The 20012-nt window shown below is 41.0% G+C and overlaps 1 protein-coding gene across 1 annotated transcript; it reads left to right on the forward strand.

Moving 5' to 3' along the window:
* Positions 1-280: 280 nt before the first annotated feature.
* On the forward strand, positions 281-19977 carry SLC25A46 (solute carrier family 25 member 46). The gene is made up of 8 exons (XM_075410989.1): positions 281-583; positions 2249-2291; positions 4756-4813; positions 5281-5358; positions 6069-6169; positions 10869-10925; positions 11405-11462; positions 14432-19977. Exons 1-8 carry the CDS (start codon positions 331-333, stop codon positions 15008-15010), a joined length of 1227 nt encoding a protein of 408 aa, XP_075267104.1. The 5' UTR covers positions 281-330; the 3' UTR covers positions 15011-19977.
* The last annotated feature ends 35 nt before the right edge of the window (positions 19978-20012 follow it).

Raw genomic sequence — 20012 nt, forward strand, 5'->3', positions numbered from 1 at the left:
AGGCTCGCGAGTCACCCCAGCCTCAGGCTCCCCCCCTCCCCTCCCCGGGCCCGGGCCGGCCCGCCGGAACGGCAGGGAGCGCCCTCGCCCGCCCTCCGCCGCCGGCCCAGCCCCGCTGACCCCAGCGCTCAACTCCCTCCTCCCCGAGACGGGCAGGAGGAGGCACGCTATTGGCCCATCCGGCCTCAGGCCCCGCCTTCTTCCCTATTACATCGCCTGGCGATCGGCTTCAGCAGGGCGCGGCCCCCCCTCCCCGTTCCGCGGCCGGAAGTGGCGACCGGGCAGGGGCTCCGGTGCCGGCCCGCGCGCGGCCCCCGCCCGCTTCCTGCCATGCACCCGCGGCGCCCCGAGGGCTTCGACGGCCTGGGCTACCGCGGGGGCGGCCGGGAGGAGCCGGGCCCCGGCGCCAGGCCCTTCGGCAGCGCCTCGGAGCTGGGCCACTGGGTGACCACCCCGCCCGACATCCCCGGCAGCCGCAACCTGCAGTGGGGGGAGAAGACGCCGCTGTACGGGGCGGGCACCCCGCTGGCGGGCCCCGGCCTCAACGAGGAGCCCAGCCTCGGGGCGGGCGGCCCCGGCGCCGGTAAGGGAGGGCGCGGGCCGCCGGGGCGGCCGGCTCCTCGCCGTTAGTGCGGTGATCGGGCGAGGGCGAGCAGGGCCGTGCCGCCGCCTGGGTTCGCCGGCGGTGGGCTCCGCAACGCAAAACCGCCGGGGAGAAAAAAGGGCAGCGTGCGGCCGTGTCCCCGCTGCCCGTGTGAGCCGTGCCCTGCAGGAATGGCTCCGCCTCCGGGAGGGGCCTGCGGGACGTCCCGCGGCTTGGCCAGCGCCGGTGCTTCGGGCCTGGCGTCTGCTGGCTGCTTGGTCCCTGCGCTGGGGAAGTAGAAGGGGCGCGGCGTGAGCTGGCTGAAGTAGACCTGCTCTCCGCTCTCCGTGCGTGGCGGTGGAGGGACGGTGGGACCCGGTGGGGTTCGGGGCAGCAGCCGTGTTCGAGTCCTGGCCGGTCGTCGGTGGGAAACCGAGCGGAAGCCCTGAGAAGTACCAGTGTCGTTTTACGTTGCTGTGAAATTCAAGCGAACTAAGAGAAGCTTCATAAATCTAGGCTACTGAACTTTGTCTCCTTTAATTAAAAGGATGTCCTGGAGCTGTTTATATACACTGAAGTATCAGAGCTTTATGAAAGAGTAGTTTATTTTAAATTTAGTTATATTAATCAGTGAGTCTTCTGTTTTTTGGTTTTGTTTTTTTTAACCTGTAGTGCAGCGTTTTTGTTCAGGTCTTGTAATGACCACAATCCTTAGCTGGACTTTCAGCCATGCAAGCACGACTTAAATATACTTAGATACTTGGACTCTACCTTTTTTTGCCCTGTCTACTCATGGAGGGTATGTTGATTCTGCACTTTGGAGGGATGATAAGCAGTTGCTGAATCATGGAGTCCAGCTTCTGCAAGTAGAGAGAATCTTCTCATTTCCCTTAGGAGGGCTGCCACATCTGTGTGGAGCTCCGCTGAACGTACTGGCGTTACCCATGTTTACAGACTGCTCGCACCCTGCAGATTGTAGGGCTCAGCATTAGTTTTCAGTTGCCTTTACAGTTCTGATACTATTCTTGAAACCTCTTCTGATAATTCCAGTGTGTCAATGACTGCCTGGTAGGAGACAACAGAGAATCAAACCCATTGCACTTGCTGCAATTTTAACAGTTCTGTAGTAAATAGGTTTTTGCGGAGTGGACATAAACAACTGACTTGAAAATTTGCATCATGATGATGTTTGTTGCTACGTCACCAATGGCGTTTTGTTTTGCTTTTACCAAAGTTTCTCTGTTTTTACTGTTTTTGTTTTTAAAATTAATTTCCCTCAGATACCTAAACTTGTTTCAGAATTATTGTAAACTGTCATGCATGCTAACTTTTTCAGTAGTGGGTTTGAGTTAGATTTTTTAGATATTAAAATATTCTGTTTTACTCTTCACTTTGTCTCTTTTTTCCCCCTGTAGCTGTTTAAAGAGAAGAATAATTTTATTTATGGAAGTGTACACAAACTCAAATGCAATCCAAAGTGCAAATATTCCTGGAGGAATAATTTTTTGTGTCTTCTCTTGCTGAGTTGCCCTAAGTGTGGTGGTTTAGTGCTCGTAATTTTCTGAAGCAAGTACAGTATAAAATTAGTTTTTCGCATGGTCTGCATGGCATTTTCTCCCATTTTGTGGTTATCACTGCTGTATAATCCATTTTCATTTTTTTCAGAGCAGTTGAACAGATTTGCAGGCTTTGGTATTGGTCTAGCAAGGTAAGAGTTGTGTAATACTTTTCAGTGTTAATGAAGTAGTCAAGCTATAACTGTCTGATGATCCCTATCTGTGCTTTTGTGTTGTGTTTTTATCCCCGTAGACTTATGCAGTTGAAGTTCCTTTAGAAACCTACTGCCCAAAATCCACGTAGGTTTCTGTTCTCTTTAGCTGAACTGTTTCTCAACATGACTTAATTAGCAGTGAATATAAGGAACAGTTTGTCACACGATATGCCCAGTATATGTTTACCCTATCAGAGCAACTTGAAAATAACACCAGAAAACTGTTGCAACATTTGCCACTTTTACTAATATTTTTAGGTAATGCAAATCTTTCCTAAGAAGATGAAAATATCTTAAAGTATATTATAAAAGTATCCTGGAGTAGTAATGTTCATCTAACCAAGTGGTCCAATGCTTTATTCTTCATTATGGTGACACTGATTACTGGTAATATTTGAGGAAGTGGTGGACTTTAACTTGCTTAATATCATTTTCAGAGCTTAAATTGTCAAGTGTAAGGATTATGGTAAGCTTAGGATTTTTTGTAGAATGTCTGCTTAGTTACTCACCTGGTTAGGTTTTTCTTGGTCTACACACTGATGCAACTTGTGAAATGGTGAGAGGTGGGTGTCTGTCTTTGAAAAAGTTAGGACTACAAAGTTTTGCTTCGTGTTGACCTGAATGTGAGACTTATTAGAGAGACTTGTTAGAGAAAAGTGCTGCTCTCTTCAGAACGTGAGAGTACTTCTGTCATTTACACAATTAGACCAACATGGGAAGCTATATCAGTTGAGGTTCTTATAATGTACTTCTGCTTAAAGAGGAGGACCTTTTACTTGACCACCAGCCTGTCCTGCTGCTTACCCCATTCTTATCACCCTTGATGCCCATCAGAACCTCTTCTAACCAGGCTGACCCACTGAAACAGAAGGCAAAGTCAACGGAAGAGCTGGATTATTTTTTGCTGTGAAAGCCAGCAGACACCAGCTAACTGGACCAGAGGGTGAAGGGATAGATAAGAAGGAGTGGCTGTTTTGGGCAAGTAATGAATTGATAAATTAGATTATGAAACTGCCTGTCCCTCTTCTCCCACTGCTTCCCTTGCAGTGGCTCAGCTTGCTCATTCAGTCCCCTTGGTGAGCCTGTTCAGTTTGTTAAAATAGAGTTGATGGGGGCAAGGAGGGAAGGACTAACCCCCCCAAAAGTGTGGAGAGTTGTTTGATTTCTTTCCAGCCTGCTCAGGAGCGTACCAGCAAGGGAGTGGATAGGCAGGAACACGTTGATCTTTGGGAGGAGAGAAATACTAGTGTGGCTCAGTTGTCCCTTTGAACTGCATGCTTTAATTTAATCAAGCATGACAAAATTTTGCACAGGCTAAGCACCATGGCCCCTGGGACTAAAATGAGCATGTGGTTTTGGGAAAGATGGCTGATCAACATGTGTCATTGCTGAGAGCAATTCTCCCTGCTTCTGCTTTTGTATTTGTACCAGATCACTTGTCAGATACACATGGTTCAAGTCAGAAATGTTGTAGAAAATACCCAAAAGAAAAGGTTAGTTTTTGTGAGATTAGTTGAGTTGGCTGCCAGGAGGGCTTTAATAGATAGTAGCTGGGATTCTGGGGAAGTTTCACTTCTTTTGGTAGGAGCAAACTAAGAATTAGCTTAATAGTTAGGAAACTGCAGGCTCAGTACTTTTATGTGCAAGTTAGTACTTGTTTATCCAGAGTAAAATCCCCGTAATAGACCTACCCAAGACGGCCTGTAGCTTGGTGGTCAGAGCTCTTACTTGGGATGCTTAGGCAAAACCTGGAGGTTTTGCTATTCTAATCCATATCCCAGGTTTGAACCACATATAGGTAAGTACTCTGATCACTCAGGCACTTTGGAGATGAAATGGAAATTTTCTCTGCATGGCTGTGACCAGGAATCTGCTTTTAGAACTGAGAGAACCTTCCTTTAAGGTTTAATTGAAATACCATTTCTGCGAGTGGTGGGAGGGTTGGTTTTAGGCGGTAGCATGTTCTGATTAAAAAAATCTCAGTTGTTAGTACAAATCCTCTGGCCCTGCTAAGGAGTGTCATGATTAATAATGTGGTATGCAGAATTAACATAAAACTGGAACCTAATACTTCCGTAATTCTGGCTCTGGCCTGTCTTGTTTTGTCGTATTTTGCACAGGGAAAGGTTGAGAAATTTGATGTGTCGTTTATCGTATAAAAATACATACACACTGTATATATGTGGGCTTTTTCGTACTTAAATGTGTCAGGTTTTTTAATACTTGTTCCACTACAGTATTGGCAGGCTATCAGGTAGCCATCCAAAATGCCTCATTGATTCACTAGGTAATCTATAGTTTTTCCAAATACTGATCTAGTGTTTCTAGAGAAAAAAAAACAAGCCTTTTCTAATAAACTTACAGTGGCTTCCCATGTTTTAAATTCACTTCTCTTCTAAAGCCTATTTACAGAAAATGTGTTGGCACACCCTTGCATTGTTCTACGTCGTCAGTGTCAGGTATGTCTTTTATATTACTTCTGCCAGTCAGAGCTCCTTTGTACTGTGATATTTCTGTGTTTTCATACTCCCTAGAATATAAGGAAGCTTCGTGGTTCTTAGGGAGACACCGCTACATTAATATGTTTTTATTTGTAACACAAGTTTTCCATTCTGAAATTCAACTTATATTGAACGTTCTCACTCATGGTTGTTTGAGCAGTGGAAAATGACTTACAGCAAGTAAGTGTTTCAGACTCTGCAGAGCAAATTCCAGATCCCCATTTGCAAGCAAGTTTACGTTTTCAGCATACAAGTACTGAAGTTCTGCCTGTTTCCCTAAGTTTCAGTGAGAAGTTACTCATGTTTCGGTCACTTTAGCTGACTGTAACAGAGATAAAGTCCTTACTTTGGAAGTGCTTTTTCCTTTAGAGTTGCAACATCTGCAAATGTGTTTATAAAACTGCCATTATTTATATTTTTAACAGGTTAACTATCATGCTCGGAATTACAATCTCACTCCATTTACTATTGTCAATATTATGTACAGCATCAATAAGACACAGGTCAGTATTTGGTGTCAGGCTGTATCTGAGCAGTGAAGGTTGCTGTAGCACATATGTACATTGATATCTTTAACTCTTTATGTACCTGGTGGTTAAAAACATGGCCATTGTACGGGTTTGTTATTTTTAAGATTGCAGAAATGTTTCAGGACGATAATTTTAAATTATTTTGTTTTAAGAAGTATAGTATTTAGTGGGGAGGATTTGCAGATGTTAGAAAACAAAAAAGGTCCCTGAAGCTAATTTTTTTAATGAAGATTCTAAAAAATAGTTAATCTTTATGTGTATAAAGAGATGACCCAGATGACTGCTTCCAATGAATTTCCAGTTCTGCATGGGAATGGCAATCCTGAAACTCGAATCAGAAGACAGTAGGAAAAGAATTCCTGGTTTTCTTACGGATGTGCTTTAACAACTCAAGCTTGTTTTTGTCTGTAGAAAATGGTGTTAAGTTTGTGGTGCAGAGTATTAACAGTGAGACACAGGCCTCCAAAATTGTTGATGACTGTTTGAAATTATTGAAGAACAACAGTTTCTTCAGAGCTGAAAAGTTAGTTGTCCTCTGAATTTAGTGGTAGTGAAGTTTAATGGTAGAATTGTAGCCCTGTGTGGTCTGGATTTGCTGCAATTTTATAAAAGTTACCAAGATGAAAAGATTTTTGAGTTGTATGTTGCATGAATCAAAGTATGTTGCATATTTCAAAACACAGGGTCCAAGAGCTCTCTGGAAAGGAATGGGCAGCACTTTCATTGTTCAGGGCATAACCCTGGGAACAGAAGGCATCATCAGTGAATTTACACCTTTGCCAAGGTATTGCATGGGTTTTTTCACTGCTTCTAGGAAATTGATCATAAATGTAAGGCTGCTTGAAAAATTTTACTCGATTAGAACAGTCATGTACTGAAAAGGTGCTTTCAGCGCGGTGTGGTTGTTTTGGCGAAGCCAAGCTTGTGATTAATAAGTAGATTTTCTTTTTTTATGGGAGCTTTGTATGTTTGGTATGTATGCCTACTGGTCCAAGTATAGAAATGACATAGCAAATTTGCCTTATAACAAAATTCATAAGTTTCTTTTTGTATTTTGGTTTGTATTGTGTGATACTAGCAAATACCATGTCTAAAGTAAAAAATCCTAGTTTCATTGACCTAAATACAGAAAACTTACGCTAATGAGCCACCACTGACATCTAGCTGAACATTTTTGCTGTCTTTGGTAGGTGAGAGAGCAGAATGGCCTGCATTAATAAATTAGAAGACATGGTAAATAAGTCTGTGTGGCTGTCAGCTTTGTCTTACCAACAGCTATATGTACATTGTTCAGTATTCTCATAATTAAGGGGTTTACAACTAAAAATGAGTGACTTAATGAGATATTCATAATTCTACTTCACTATGTTCATCTCTGGCTATAGTAGTTTAGTAATATTTTTTACTTTGATTTGTGACTGCATACTTCTTACGCTGAGCTGTAACTCCAAGGTTATGGTAAAACATTGTGATGTCTTTCTGCTTTCACATACAAGTCTGATAAAGAATTTTCGTCTGAAGACTTTTTATCAGTGTTTGATTTTTATAATGGTCCAGAGCTAACAGCAACGACTGACAACTGTAATAATATGTAATATATAGGCAGTTTTGTTACAGATATTTTAAGAGTAAGCAACTTGTGTGAGTTTATTGCATAAAGTAACTAAAACTTTTAGTGAAATGCAAGGAGACTGAGATAATCAAAAGTTTGGACAAGATACCTAACAGTTGCAGGGCACGCTTCGAAGTCAGTAAAATGGTAAAGACCTGTCTTGGAAAATACATTAGGGAGGCGGGCAAGTAGTTGGGTTTAAGGCTGGCTGAGTTTGAATGGACCAGTGGGCTTGAGAATTGTGTTACCTTTCACAAGACAAGTGCCTGTTTTTAGTGTGTGGACAGAGACCAAGTACTTAAAGGACATGGAAACTGATCTGATTTTAAAAATAAGAAATGTAGGCAGGATGAATCAAACTGCTATTACGATGCATGCATCATAAAAGTAAGTCTTTGTAGGTTCTGACATTTCTCAAAAGCATTAGCAAGAGCGTTTCACACTTGAATTGTGTGGGGTGTGTAGTTAAGCTTTTTGATCTGTTCTGTCTCATAAGTAACTGAAATTACCAGGCACACAGTTTACTCCGAGTGTGACTTGTTCTTGTTTTTAAATACTGCTGTAGAGAATGCCTAAGTTCATGAGGTGTGATACAATGTTTATCTGATTACTGTCCATTGTGAGCAAGGTTTTCCTTCTTGTGGGCCAGTTGTTCAGTCATTTGGAAAGTAAGCTGGTGTTGCTGCCAAAAGAAGCAGTCCTTTCTGCCATTAGCTGCTCATTCTTTCCTCAATGTTAACCCCATCCTTGTGCCAGCACAGTGTATGAATGGTCTCGAAATGACCTGGACTGGGGGAGTGATCTGGCTAAAATGGTTGTCTTGTACATGGACCACCCCATGCAGTTTTCTACAGGATTCTCTCCCTTCCTGTTTAATGTTAGCCTGCACGTTTGGGCTGTCACTGAGAGATGAAGGTTGTAGCTTATAGCAGCAGTACCAGCAAATCCGATTTAAAAGGTTATTTATCTACATTATCAAGCTCCAAAGGATACAGTGAAGTAAGATGTCAATTCCAATTCTGTATCATAACGTCATAAAAGAATCTCCGTGTTTTAGGAGAGGGGCCCAGAAATGGGTGTTAGCATTTTTGTGGCAAGTGGAATGTGGATCTGTACTAGGCAAACTCATTCAGTAACAGTTCTTCCACTGCAAGAATAATTACACCTAGTGGACTGGCAGGTTAAGGCTTTCAGGCGTTAGTTTGGCTGGTTTCATTTTCCCCATCTTCTAAGGATTATGGCTTAGTGGATGTACATAGTGGTAAACAATCTTCCCTTCCACTTTAGTAACTGACCTGTGTATTTAGGAAAGCGAGAGCTACTAGTAACTCTGTGTAACTAGTAGCTCTCACTTTCCTAAATACACAGGTCAGTTACTAAAGAGGAAGGGCCCTGATGGAATGCACCCACGAGTGCTGAGGCAGCTGGCGGGTGTCATTGCTGAGCCACTCTCCATCATCTTTGAGAGGTCCTGGAGGACAGGAGAGGTGCCCGAGGACTGGAGAAAGGCCAATGTCACTCCAGTCTTCAAAAAGGGCAAGAAGGAGGACCCAGGGAACTACAGGCCGGTCAGCCTCACCTCCATCCCGGGAAAGGTGATGAAGCAGCTTATCCTGGAGGCCATCATCAAGCAAGTGCAGGAAAAGAAGATTATCAAGAGTAGTCAGCATGGATTCACCAAGGGGAAATCATGCCTGACCAATCTGATAGCTTTCTAGGATGGCATGACTGGCTGAATAGATCAGGGGACAGCGGTGGATGTTGTCTACCTAGACTTCAGCAAGGCTTTCGACACTGTCTCCCATAACATCCTCCTAGGGAAGATCAGGAAGCATGGGCTGGACGAGTGATCGGTGAGGTGGATTGAGAACTGGCTGAATGGCAGAACTCAGAGGGTTGTCATCAGCGGCGCTGAGTCTAGTTGGAGGCTGGTAACTAGTGGTGTCCCTCAGGGGCCAGTACTGGGCCCAGTTTTGTTTAACTTCCTCATCAATGACCTGCATGCAGAGTTAGAATGTACCCTCAGCAAGTTTGCTGGTGACACCAAACTGGGAGGTGTGGTAGATACACCAGAACGCTGTGCTGCCATTCAGCGAGACCTGGACAGGCTGGAAAGTTGGGCAGAGAGGAACCTGATGAGGTTCAACAAGGGCATGTGCAGGGTCCTGCACCTGGGGAGGAACAACCCCATGCACCTGTACAGGCTTGGGGTGGACCTGCTGGAAAGCAGCTCTGTGGAGAGGGACCTGGGTGTCCTGGTGGATGACAGGTTAACCATGAGCCAGCAGTGTGGCCTGGCTGCCAAGAAGGCCAATGGCATCCTGGGGTGCATTAGGAGGAGTGTGGCCAGCAGGTCGAGGGAGGTTCTCCTTCCCCTCTACTCTGCCCTAGGGAGGCCCCATCTGGAGTACTGTGTTCAGTTCTGGGCTCCCCACTTCAAGAAAGATGAGGAGCTACTGGGGAGAGTCCAGCAGAGGGCTACAAGGATGGTGAGGGGACTGGAGCATCTCTCCTATGAGGAGAGGCTGAGGGAGCTGGCCTTGTTCAGCCTGAAGGAGAAGGCTGAGAGGGGACCTAATAAATACTGATAAATATCTGAAGGGTGGGTGACAGGAGGATGGGGCCAAACTCTTTTCAGTGGTGCCCAGCGACAGGACAAGGGGCAATGGGCACAAACTGAAGCAGAGGAAGTTCCGTCTGAACATGAGGAAGAACTTCTTCGCTCTGAGGGTGACGGAGCCCTGGCACAGGCTGCCCAGGGAGGTTGTGGAGTCTCCTTCTCTGGAGATATTCAAGACCTGCCTGGACAAGGTCCTGTGCAGCCTGCTGTAGGTGACCCTGCTTCGGCAGGAGGGTTGGACTAGATGACCCACAGACGTCCCCTCCAACCCCTAACATTCTGTGTTTCTGTGATTCTGTGAGAGTTCTTCAGAAAAAGAGTAAAGAGTTTCCTTTCTTGGATTAGAGTTGTTTTAACTACAGGCAGTGGGTGAATGCAATTCCTGGACAAGCGTTGAAGCTGAACACTTTATAGCATGTTACTAAAAATGCATAGTCTACTATGTCCAGTATTTCAGACAGAAATGTCTTTACCTCGTACCTATTTACCAAATTTATCGTAAATACATATGGTATTTGGATCTTATCTTGAGGTAGGTGGGATTATATTTTCTTTCAAGTGAAGCATAGTTAATGTTTACTGTTCGTATTTTGAAGTGTGTAATTAGAAAATACTACTTTAATGTGGGTTTTTTGTCACCTTTGTGTTAAGTACATGGGTTTTCTTTTGCTTCTACTACAATACGCTGAAGACTGGTCATAAGCCAAAAGACTTGTGTTAAGTCTGTGCAGAATTACTTTGCCGTTTCTAGTCTTACCTATTGTACTTGTTTTGGTCTTGTCTAACTGTCAGAATGTGATTGAGGTTTTCAGGAAAGAAACAACAACTGGGTAAACCACAATTAACAGGAAAAGCATAACGAAAACAAAACATAATAAAAAATATGTGTCGATAAAGGAGAAAACTATAGAGATTTTAAAATAATCCAATACTCCCTGAAAATGGCTGTAAGAGTTGTTATATAAGGGTGCAAAATGCAGAACACTAAAGTCAGTAGCTGTGAGAGCTACAGACACCGTACTAATAATAATTGAAAGCTTTTTTGGTAGAATGTCTAACAGGCCCAAATAAATTTGAAAAGTTAAGCATGATTTAATGATTGTGCAGCTGATGTCTTTCCGTTATGGGAAAGCTTGCGATGTAAATAGGTAGTAGAACACCAGTATGAAAACTAGATGTTGACACCCATGGAAGAAATGCATGAGAATGACATGTGATTATCCATGTTAAGGTAAATACTTTTCTTTTTAGGGAGCTTTCACATAAATGGAACCTCAAGCAGATAGGTGGACACCTTCTACTCAAAGGGTAAGTATAGCATGTGTTATTAACTGATGTCTGATTATCTAAACATTAAGAAAACTACTAAATGTACAATAGTTTAATCTGCAGCTGTGATTGCTTGACAGGGTGCTAATAATAATTTTCTGATTTTGATTTTTTTGAACAATCTTGATTGCATACACCACTTCCACAGATTGTTTTCTGTTACTAGATCCCTGTGTCTTTATGGAACCTGACTAATTTAAAGATTTGATTCTTTTAGTAATTAAATTACGGTAGCTGAGAGACCTGAATCAGTCTGGTTGTGTGGAAATAGAATTTAACAGAACTTCAGACTGAAGTTTATCTTTGCTAGTTAATGTGCATTTTAATAATGGAGGTATGGTTTGTTAGTCTTCTGTCAGGCATGTCTTGGTAGATAACTTTATCAACTTTCATGTGCATATTTGACTAAAATTACAGCATTTTCATGACCTTAATTGTTACCTTGTTAATTTCTACAGTTTAACACATGTGATAGCAATGCCTTTTTATTCTGCGAGCCTGATTGAAACTGTACAGGTAGGTTCACAACATCTAAAAGTATATTGTTATTCTCTTTATAGATTAGAATGTGTGGAAAGGTGAATCTTTGGCTTTGGATTCAGGTTTATGTTGCAGTAGTTGGATTTGTTTTGCTTGAGGCTGTATGCCTTCTTAACTGAGGTTTTAAAAGGCTTACTAGGCAAGTTGTTGCAGTGACCACTTCCCCTGTAACAACTGTAAAGCTTTTCCAGTAGTTCAGCTTTATTTTGCTACAATACTGAACTCTACTATTTCAGGACTGCTTGCATTCAGTCAGCTTCTTGCTTTCAGATTTTCATCTGGTGGTTCTTTAGCCATGAAAATAAATATCTGGACCTGTCACTTAGGGTACAGCTTAACTTGTTCTGTGATTATACAGAGTAGCACTTGGCATTGTATTGCAGATTGCCTTTCAGTAAGTTGTTGCGTCTCTTTCTAGAGAAGGAGATAGGATTTAGCTATGTAGACGTGGTCCAGGGTAATTCTTCCAGCTGTCTATATATAATGAGTTCTTCTTAATGAACATGATAGTATCATTGTGCAGCTAATGGAACTCTTACTGTGAAGTGAGCTCTCATGTGGAGGGTTGTGCAGCACAGTCACTCTCATGCCATTCAGTCATCAAAATAATAATTTTCGTTCATAGCATAGACAAGTTATAAGTACTGGAAAGACTGATTTAGATTCAGCTGTTTAAGCCTACAGTCCAACTGCTGGTGTATGTCTACAAAATGATGCTTTTTCTGTGGAGAAGAGGCAAACAAGGCTGACTTCTACAGTTTCTTAGTTTCAGAATGTACTTTAGAGGCAGGTACTCTTAAGGGACAGGGTTCTGCTCTGTGCAGAGGATCCAAACGTAAAGGAGCCAGAAGGTACTAGGAAGGCTGTGTTGTCTGAACTAGCCACACTATGGACTAACGGGACAGGTGAGATTAAATGTCTATGCCTGGGGGCGTGTAGATAGACTCCCAACAACAAACTCATGTTCTCTAAAGTTACTCTGTATTTAAGAAACCCTGTTCCTCTCTTCTGTTGAATTATTTTGAAAGTAGTATTCCAGAAATCCAGCCTGAGTGGATCTCTGCATTTGTGGAAGCCATGGGAAGATTTAACTGATACTGTACTAAAAAGTTGACTTAGGAAAGTCTTTTATGTTCTGGGGATTGGCTTCAACCTGAGCATGCTGTAATCCTGGAACTAGAAGCAGTGGTAGAACACTGTTCACGTTTCCTGAGTTCATAGCAGGTCACAGAATTGAATGTTTTATTCAGGTGTCTTACTGCTTGTATTTTTGTCTGAAAGGATGTCAGCTGTGTTGCTGGACCTGAACATACTTACTGATAAAAGATATCATGATTTAGAGCGTGAGCTCTTCTTGATGGTATAAGTAGTAAAGTTTTCTTGCTAGAAAGCAGTGTAATAAGAAAACAGCCAAAAAGCCAAAACGGCATCTCCCCCAGCCTTTTAGACATGTGATCATCTCTGTAAAGCGTTGCTTATGAAAATAATTCCACTGAGATCCAAGGGTTATAGGCTTGGTAGGTTCAGCAGTGTGCAAATGATTTACTGAATAGGTGTATAGATGCTGTATGAAATGTATTCTCCAGTTCCTGGAAATACCATCATGAGCTTTCTTATTAGAAACACAACAGAGGTAATGGTAGCATTTGTGGAGATTTTATTTACACTGTATCAGTCACTGCAGGGGGCAACTTGTCTTATCAGGTTTACATTATATTCCTGTCCTGCAAAAGGACAATGATCAGTAACAAACTATGCAAGTTAAAGATTGTGGGATTTGTTACTACGAGTTTAATATTAACTTTGATTGTCTTAATTCTGGTAAACCATACCGTTCAGCAGTATTAGTTTGACACACTTTTCCGAATAAATAGATTTGATTAAAATAACTGTAAATGGTAGAAATCTGTAGCTGTCACATTGATGTTTTTGTCTTTAATATTTCAAACCACATGGTGGCGTGTTTGACAAAAGCAAGCACAGTTTTGAAGTGCAGTGGCTATAATGGTATAGGGGACAAGAGGATTCAATAAGAGTTATAATGCTTAACTTGTGCTTAAAGTCTGGAACAACATTATATTCTCCAGTATTTGAACTAGTTTCTGCACAGACTGACTATGAAGGCTTTGCAGGCTTAGTCCTTCCCCAGAGCACTGAGGAATGTTCTGGTGGTTTATCCTGGCATGAGGTCAGAACACAGCCAGCATGGACTCAGACTTGGGCATAGAGAACTCCCAAATCCCGAATTTTGAATGTAGCAGAGATGATAAATATTGAGTTTGTATAAGCATCAAAAGGGGAAACAATGTCTGTACTTCAATCCTACAGTCATAGGTGGAGTATAATGGAACAAATAATTACTGAGTTATTTCTTTTCACTACATGATCAAAATAATTATCCCTTTTCTAAGAGGCAGCATGGGTAATGAGTGCAATTTTAGCTGCAAGTAATGCAATGCAAATGTCCAGAGCTGAACCTATTAAATTCAAATTAAAAATGATCTTTAAACTCAACTTTAGTCATGGAAGTCTTTATTATGCACACTCAAATTCAAAGACTGTAGTTGTAGTCCACAAAGAAAAGGACTTTTAGGTTAGATAAATACTTCCTGTCAGTTTGCTCCAAAAGTAGGTATTTTGGTACATGACTGTTTTGCAGACTGATACTTTCATTAGTAGGTTGCAAGTCTAATTTCTTTGGCAGTAATACAAATAACTGGAATATATGTGAAATGAAGACTTTGAGATGGGTTCATTTTTTAAAAGCATTCAAGCACATTTGCTATCAAGACTGTTAGAGCAAAGAATTAACTATGTAGTTGTGTAGATACAATAGCATGCAGATGTTTAACTCTCTTATAAAGTTCAGCAATGTAAAGTGTCAGTGGATGGACGTGGTTGTGAAATGGACAGCACAAGTTGTAACTATTCCGTTATACTTGTAGAGCGAAATCATTCGAGATAATCCTGGCATCCTGGACTGTGTGAAAGAAGGAATCGGCAGAGTTGTAGGCATGGGAGTACCCCATAGCAAGCGTCTTCTTCCCCTGATGGTCTTGACTTTTCCAACTGCTCTTCATGGAGTTCTTCACTATGTCATCAGTTCCATCGTCCAGAAGCTTGTTTTGTTTGTTCTGAAAAGGGATAATTCCCACAACCGTCCAACCGAGAGCTCCACTTCTGTGCAGAGCATGCTGGATGCATATTTTCCAGAACTTATTGCTAGCTTTGCTGCTAGCCTTTGTGCTGATGTCATGCTTTACCCACTGGAGACAGTTTTACACCGCCTTCATATTCAAGGGACACGCACCATAATTGACAATACAGACCTTGGCTATGAAGTGCTTCCTATCAATACTCAGTATGAGGGAATGAGAGACTGTATAAATACTATAAAACGGGAAGAAGGAATGCTAGGTTTTTATAAAGGGTTTGGAGCTGTTATAGTACAGTATACCTTGCATGTGGCAGTTTTACAGCTTACCAAAATTATGTACTCAACACTGCTTCAAAATGTTTCTTAATCTGTTCAGGTGTGGATTTAGCACAGTGGACATGATTGACTTACTAGCCTAATTATTGTTTAAAATGGCTTAGAAAATGAAATTTGAAGAATCCACTCTATGGATTCTCCTTACACTGTAAAAACTTGTTTTAAAAATGGGGATATAGATACCTAAGTGTAATTAAAAAAAGTACTGTTTGAAGTTACAGACACAAATATATAATGTGCAGTCATAAAGAAGGGAATCAGATTTCAAATGTGGTTGGAGTGAGGATTTACCCTTCCTCTGACCAGTTAACTGGCTTAAGGAATGGATATGAATTCTTAATCTCTGCTTTATAAACATTACATCTGATACTGAATTTGGACTGCTAGCCAGCTCAAAGGAGTTTATTTTCATAAGTTGTAAGAACTTACAAGTCGGAGACTGGTAGATTTATTGGTCTTTTAAACATGTTTTCAACTTCACTGTTAATGGAGCTTTGAGCAAAATAAAAACTGTAAAAGTAACTTAAGTAGACATAAATGTCATAATTTACAGGTATACAGAAGACATCTTAATTTGCTGCAGTGTGGCAGAGGAGAATGATGAGAAATAATTGCTTTGTACAAAATAACAGCAACTTGGGTTTGGGCAAAGTTGGACAGAATGCAGATCTGGCTGTCTTGCAGTTTGTTAGCAAGGCTTACAGTAACTAAAGTGTGTGAATAAAGCAAATGAGAAACTGATGTGTGCATGTGTAAGTTCCATTTTTAGTCACCTTTCCACTCATAACTTCAGGGTCTAGTTTAACTCTGCTACTTCTTATAGGAGTAGAATAATCTTACAAATGTGTGTAGTATCAGTGTTCAAAATGTATAGAAAGCGTAAAAACTTCATTGGCTACTTCTAGAGTTTCTCTTGTGAAGTCAGACAGGTATGTATGCAATTATCTACTTACTAAGCACTGATGTCCTGCATTTAAAGTCTCTATTTGTGGCACAGAATTGAGTCTGTTTATGTGCAGGCGAACTACTGAAATGTACCATTTTTGCTCTCTTCCCCTAGTAAATCACAACTTTCAGCCTGTAAAGGAGTTTTGATCATTCTAAATAAGTCCTTGGTTTCATCAGTAAATATCATGAAAGTTAGGGGGAGGGATGATTTTTAGCAAGTAAAATAAGCATGTGGAGAGTCACTTTTAAATTGTATGAGAGGCTGCTAGCTTTTTCACACTTCGTTGTGGCAAGTCTGTCTTTGAATACTGTAAATTGATGTGCATTTTAATCATTAATCACTGTATAGTAGTTATGACTTATGTAAAGTAGTCATAGCAAAATAATGAAAAATTGTTGCAATGAAGTTCTGACTTTAAATCATTTGCAGGTCTGCTTTGCTGTTATGAATTTAACTTTCATGTATTTTAAATGTGTAAGCATTGAAATGGAAAGTATGGTGAACTTGAGAACTGGATTGATTTTGAAATATTGTTAAATGCAAATTTAGTGTACAGAATGGAAGCAATGAAATAAAATGAGAATTCACTGTAAATATTTTGAAGTAATTCACTGAAGAGACACATAGAAGAATCTGAATTTGTGTGTTATGTTTTATTGTATAGACTTCAGAGTGGCTTTTTTCAAGTTCCTCAACTTTCCTAGGTGCAAGAACATGTTGAATTAAACTACATGCAAGAAAGTGGGTAAAATATTTAATTCCTGGTTTATATTTATCAAGTTTCTTTGAGTATGGAGAGGCATAGCAGAGAATCATCAAAATTGGAAAGGATTTTGGCATGTCATCTAGTCCAAATTCCTGCTTTAAGCAAGGACAACATTAATTTTGGACTAGATTGTGCAGGCACTTGTCCAGTCAAGTTTTTATTCCAACTTTTAATACATAAAATCAACCTTTTCAAGGGTGTTAAATCCAGCTGAAGCAAACAATTCTCAGTTGCCTTGAAGCGGTAGGTGAGTGCAGGTTGGAGACCGACACTTGCAGCTGTATAGGTGACATTGGACAATAATGTTTTTCTAGGAATAAAATTTTAGGGAAGACGCACCTTTGTATGTTCTGCGACAGGGAAGATAGTGAATTCTCAGAACAGTACTAGATACTGTGCTAGAATATTAACTTGTGTCAAATACTCTTGCTTTCATTGACCAGAATTGTACAGTCCTAGTCTATGCCGGAGTCTCAGATGTGTAACTTTAAACAGGGTGAGAAAGAATGCTGTCAACTTACGGCAGCTGTTTGGCGGTGGAAAAGCCATTTGCTTTGGGCTGTTCTTTTTTGGTTCTCTTCCCATCAGTTAGAATGAACATGTTTTGATTCTTCATGTATACTTGCTTTGCCTTTCAAAAGAAGTAATACTCAATTTTTAGCTCAAATGAGTGATCAATAGGTGGCTTTAGCAGGATGTACTACTGAAAACTGCAAAATACTGAATTGCTGTAGCAAGAAAGTTTCTAATTTTCTGAAATGTGAACAATTCTTGCACACTGTTCTTCCTGATACAAACTTAATTACTTTTTTGTAAGTTGTTTTCCTGACTTTTTTTTTTCCATTTTTAAAGAGGAGAGCTGATTTCAAGAAAGTAAATCTTTCTGAAGAAAGAGAGATTTTGTGTAATGTTCCCACCCAGTGAAGAATTACTTGGCTTCTTACCCGTGCATCTTAACAGGCAAGCCTTGATGTGCAATAGCTGACAATAGACCAAGCAGGAAACTATGAGGTATGAGGCCTGCTGGAAACCATTGCTGTTGTCTGCCTGTGTTGTTTCACAGACTGCCTTACGACCAGACAACCTTTGGTTGTGTTAGAACAGAGCTTTTAGATTTAGCATTAGTGTGAGTACTGCATTCTTCAGCAAGGTTCCAGCTACGTTCGTTCCTTTTGGCAGATTTGCTTTGGGGCACACATGAGTTGATCTAGTTCTGGGTCCTGTCTCTAATACTCGAGATGCATGGTGTGTTTAACAGATTCATGCAGAATTCATAAGACTCGATATCGGATTACATGCTTTTCTTGGCTCTTCTGAATTTAGCAGCAAGTTCAAAGCAAGTATGTAAGCTAATGTTCTTCTTTCTGCTTGTTGCATCTGTGATGGTCATTCAGCTGGATACATGCCTTCAGCTACAAATATACTCAATATGCGTGATGTAAATGAGGGCTGTCTCTGCATTATTGTACAAGTTCTTGCTGTGCTCTTAAGATTTTTGTTGGTGTAATTCAGAGCTAGCAGTGGTCGCTTTCAAACTATTTACCCTTTCAGTGATACCCAAGGAGAAGAGGTCACACACCAAATTTTTTTTACTAAATGGTGGTTGGTAAGAGATTTGAGAACAGCATATAACGGCAGCGTTCCCTCACCTGTAAGGAAAGAGAGGTGGTAGAAAAATGTAAATAAAGCATTTGTCTAGTTTTGTTTTAGAAGATGTAATACATATCTCCAAAAGGGGCCGAAGAAGGTAAGATCTCTACTTGATCAAGAACTGGTGGCATCCATGTTTTAAAAGCAAATCTTATTGTAACGAATTGGATAAAACTGTATTTTCACGCTTTTTGATGGGCTAGAGATAATTTGCTCTTTACCTTCAGTACTCCAGCCTCTCCAGACAGTTTGGCAGACTGAACAAAATTTGAGGGCGGGAAAGAAGCACTGTTGAAAATGGAAGGTAGAAATTGCCCAAAAATGCAGATAAAGTTGGTGATTAATGTTCTTAATTGCAACAAATTAATAAAATAGAGCAGAAGTGTTCAAATGTTAGCATTTATGGAGGGTTTCATTTGGAAAATTTCTATCTTCATCTTTCAAAAGGTATTTTTAAAGATAAAATCACAAAATGTTTTAAGCCCAACATACCCTTTTTTTACCCTGATACTTGGAAACTAATTCAATTAAAAAGCCAGTTATTCTTTCATCTTTTTCAATAGGAGAAAGCAAGCCATCTCCATCTTCTATTTAAATCAAGGCAGCCTTTCAATGGGTGTAAATACCATCATACAGCAGCTTAATACTGCAGTTATAGATTTTTTTTTTATTATTATTCAAGCTGCTAATGAGTTGGCTGCAGTACACATTGCCTGTGGCAGCTTGATCTGGATGAGATACTGTATCACTCTTCTCTTGTTTTCAAAGTGTAGGGACAGAATGTGACTTGTGTCTGCCAAAATTATGAAATCAAACGGGATGATAGTTTAGCTGTTAGCTGACATTCTGAGTCTTGCTCCTATTGCACAGCATTAAGCTGGGCACTAAGGCAAGTCCAGAACAAAAGGATTGGACTCTGTTCTGCATAGGCGATTCATGTCTTTGCCTAAACTGTATTTCTAGAAGCAACAGGCTTATAAAATGGTGTTCCTGATTCTTGGTTTTAGGGTGCCTCCAGAAAAGAAAATCAGTAGATTTGCATGTACTCACTGATGACGTTGATCCCTGAAATGGAATCCTGAGTTTATGTATGTAACATTTAACCATTCAGGCACATTGTGTGGGAAGAAGCACCAGTATGCACACTTGCCTTGATTCCCAGCTCCTAGCTGGTATCAGTTCTATTCGGTACCATTCAAAACGGGTGTGACACCTTTGATGTCCATACAGACCACTGGTGTGTTTTACAGTCTCTCCAGGTATCAGCCTAAACCTTTTGAAAAATACAAACGCAGGCAGCATTTTCAGAGACTCTTACCCATGGTCTAACTTTGCGTATACCAAATGAGGCAGAATAAAAAAAAAAAAAGCACCAAAGACAGTGGGGAAGAGGATTCTTGAAATTAAGTATGTACTTATCGACATGAGCACCTTGACAAGGAGGAACGTGTCACTTTGACAACCATTTGAGCACAGTGCGGGGAAGGAGACAACTCATGTAGCTACATGTGTGTCAGGAACTTTAAAATGCCTACAGTGTTTGCTCTAAGGGGTAAGTTTTTTTCTCTTTCCATTAGAAGTGAAAAAAGCTGGCAGAAAGGCTGCTGTGATGCTGGTAACTGTTGTGTAACCATTCTGACATGCTTTGGAATGTACTGAAATTACGTT

This window comes from Opisthocomus hoazin, chromosome Z, assembly GCF_030867145.1.
Source record: "Opisthocomus hoazin isolate bOpiHoa1 chromosome Z, bOpiHoa1.hap1, whole genome shotgun sequence".
Lineage (NCBI taxonomy): Eukaryota > Metazoa > Chordata > Aves > Opisthocomiformes > Opisthocomidae > Opisthocomus > Opisthocomus hoazin.

Coding starts and splice junctions, on each gene's coding strand:
- SLC25A46 (XM_075410989.1), top strand. CDS start 331: ATGCACCCGCGGCGCCCCGAGGGCTTCGACGGCCTGGGCTACCGCGGG. Junction 4,814..5,280: donor TTCTACGTCGTCAGTGTCAG/GTATGTCTTTTA, acceptor TATTTTTAACAG/GTTAACTATCATGCTCGGAA. Junction 11,463..14,431: donor GCCTGATTGAAACTGTACAG/GTAGGTTCACAA, acceptor TTATACTTGTAG/AGCGAAATCATTCGAGATAA.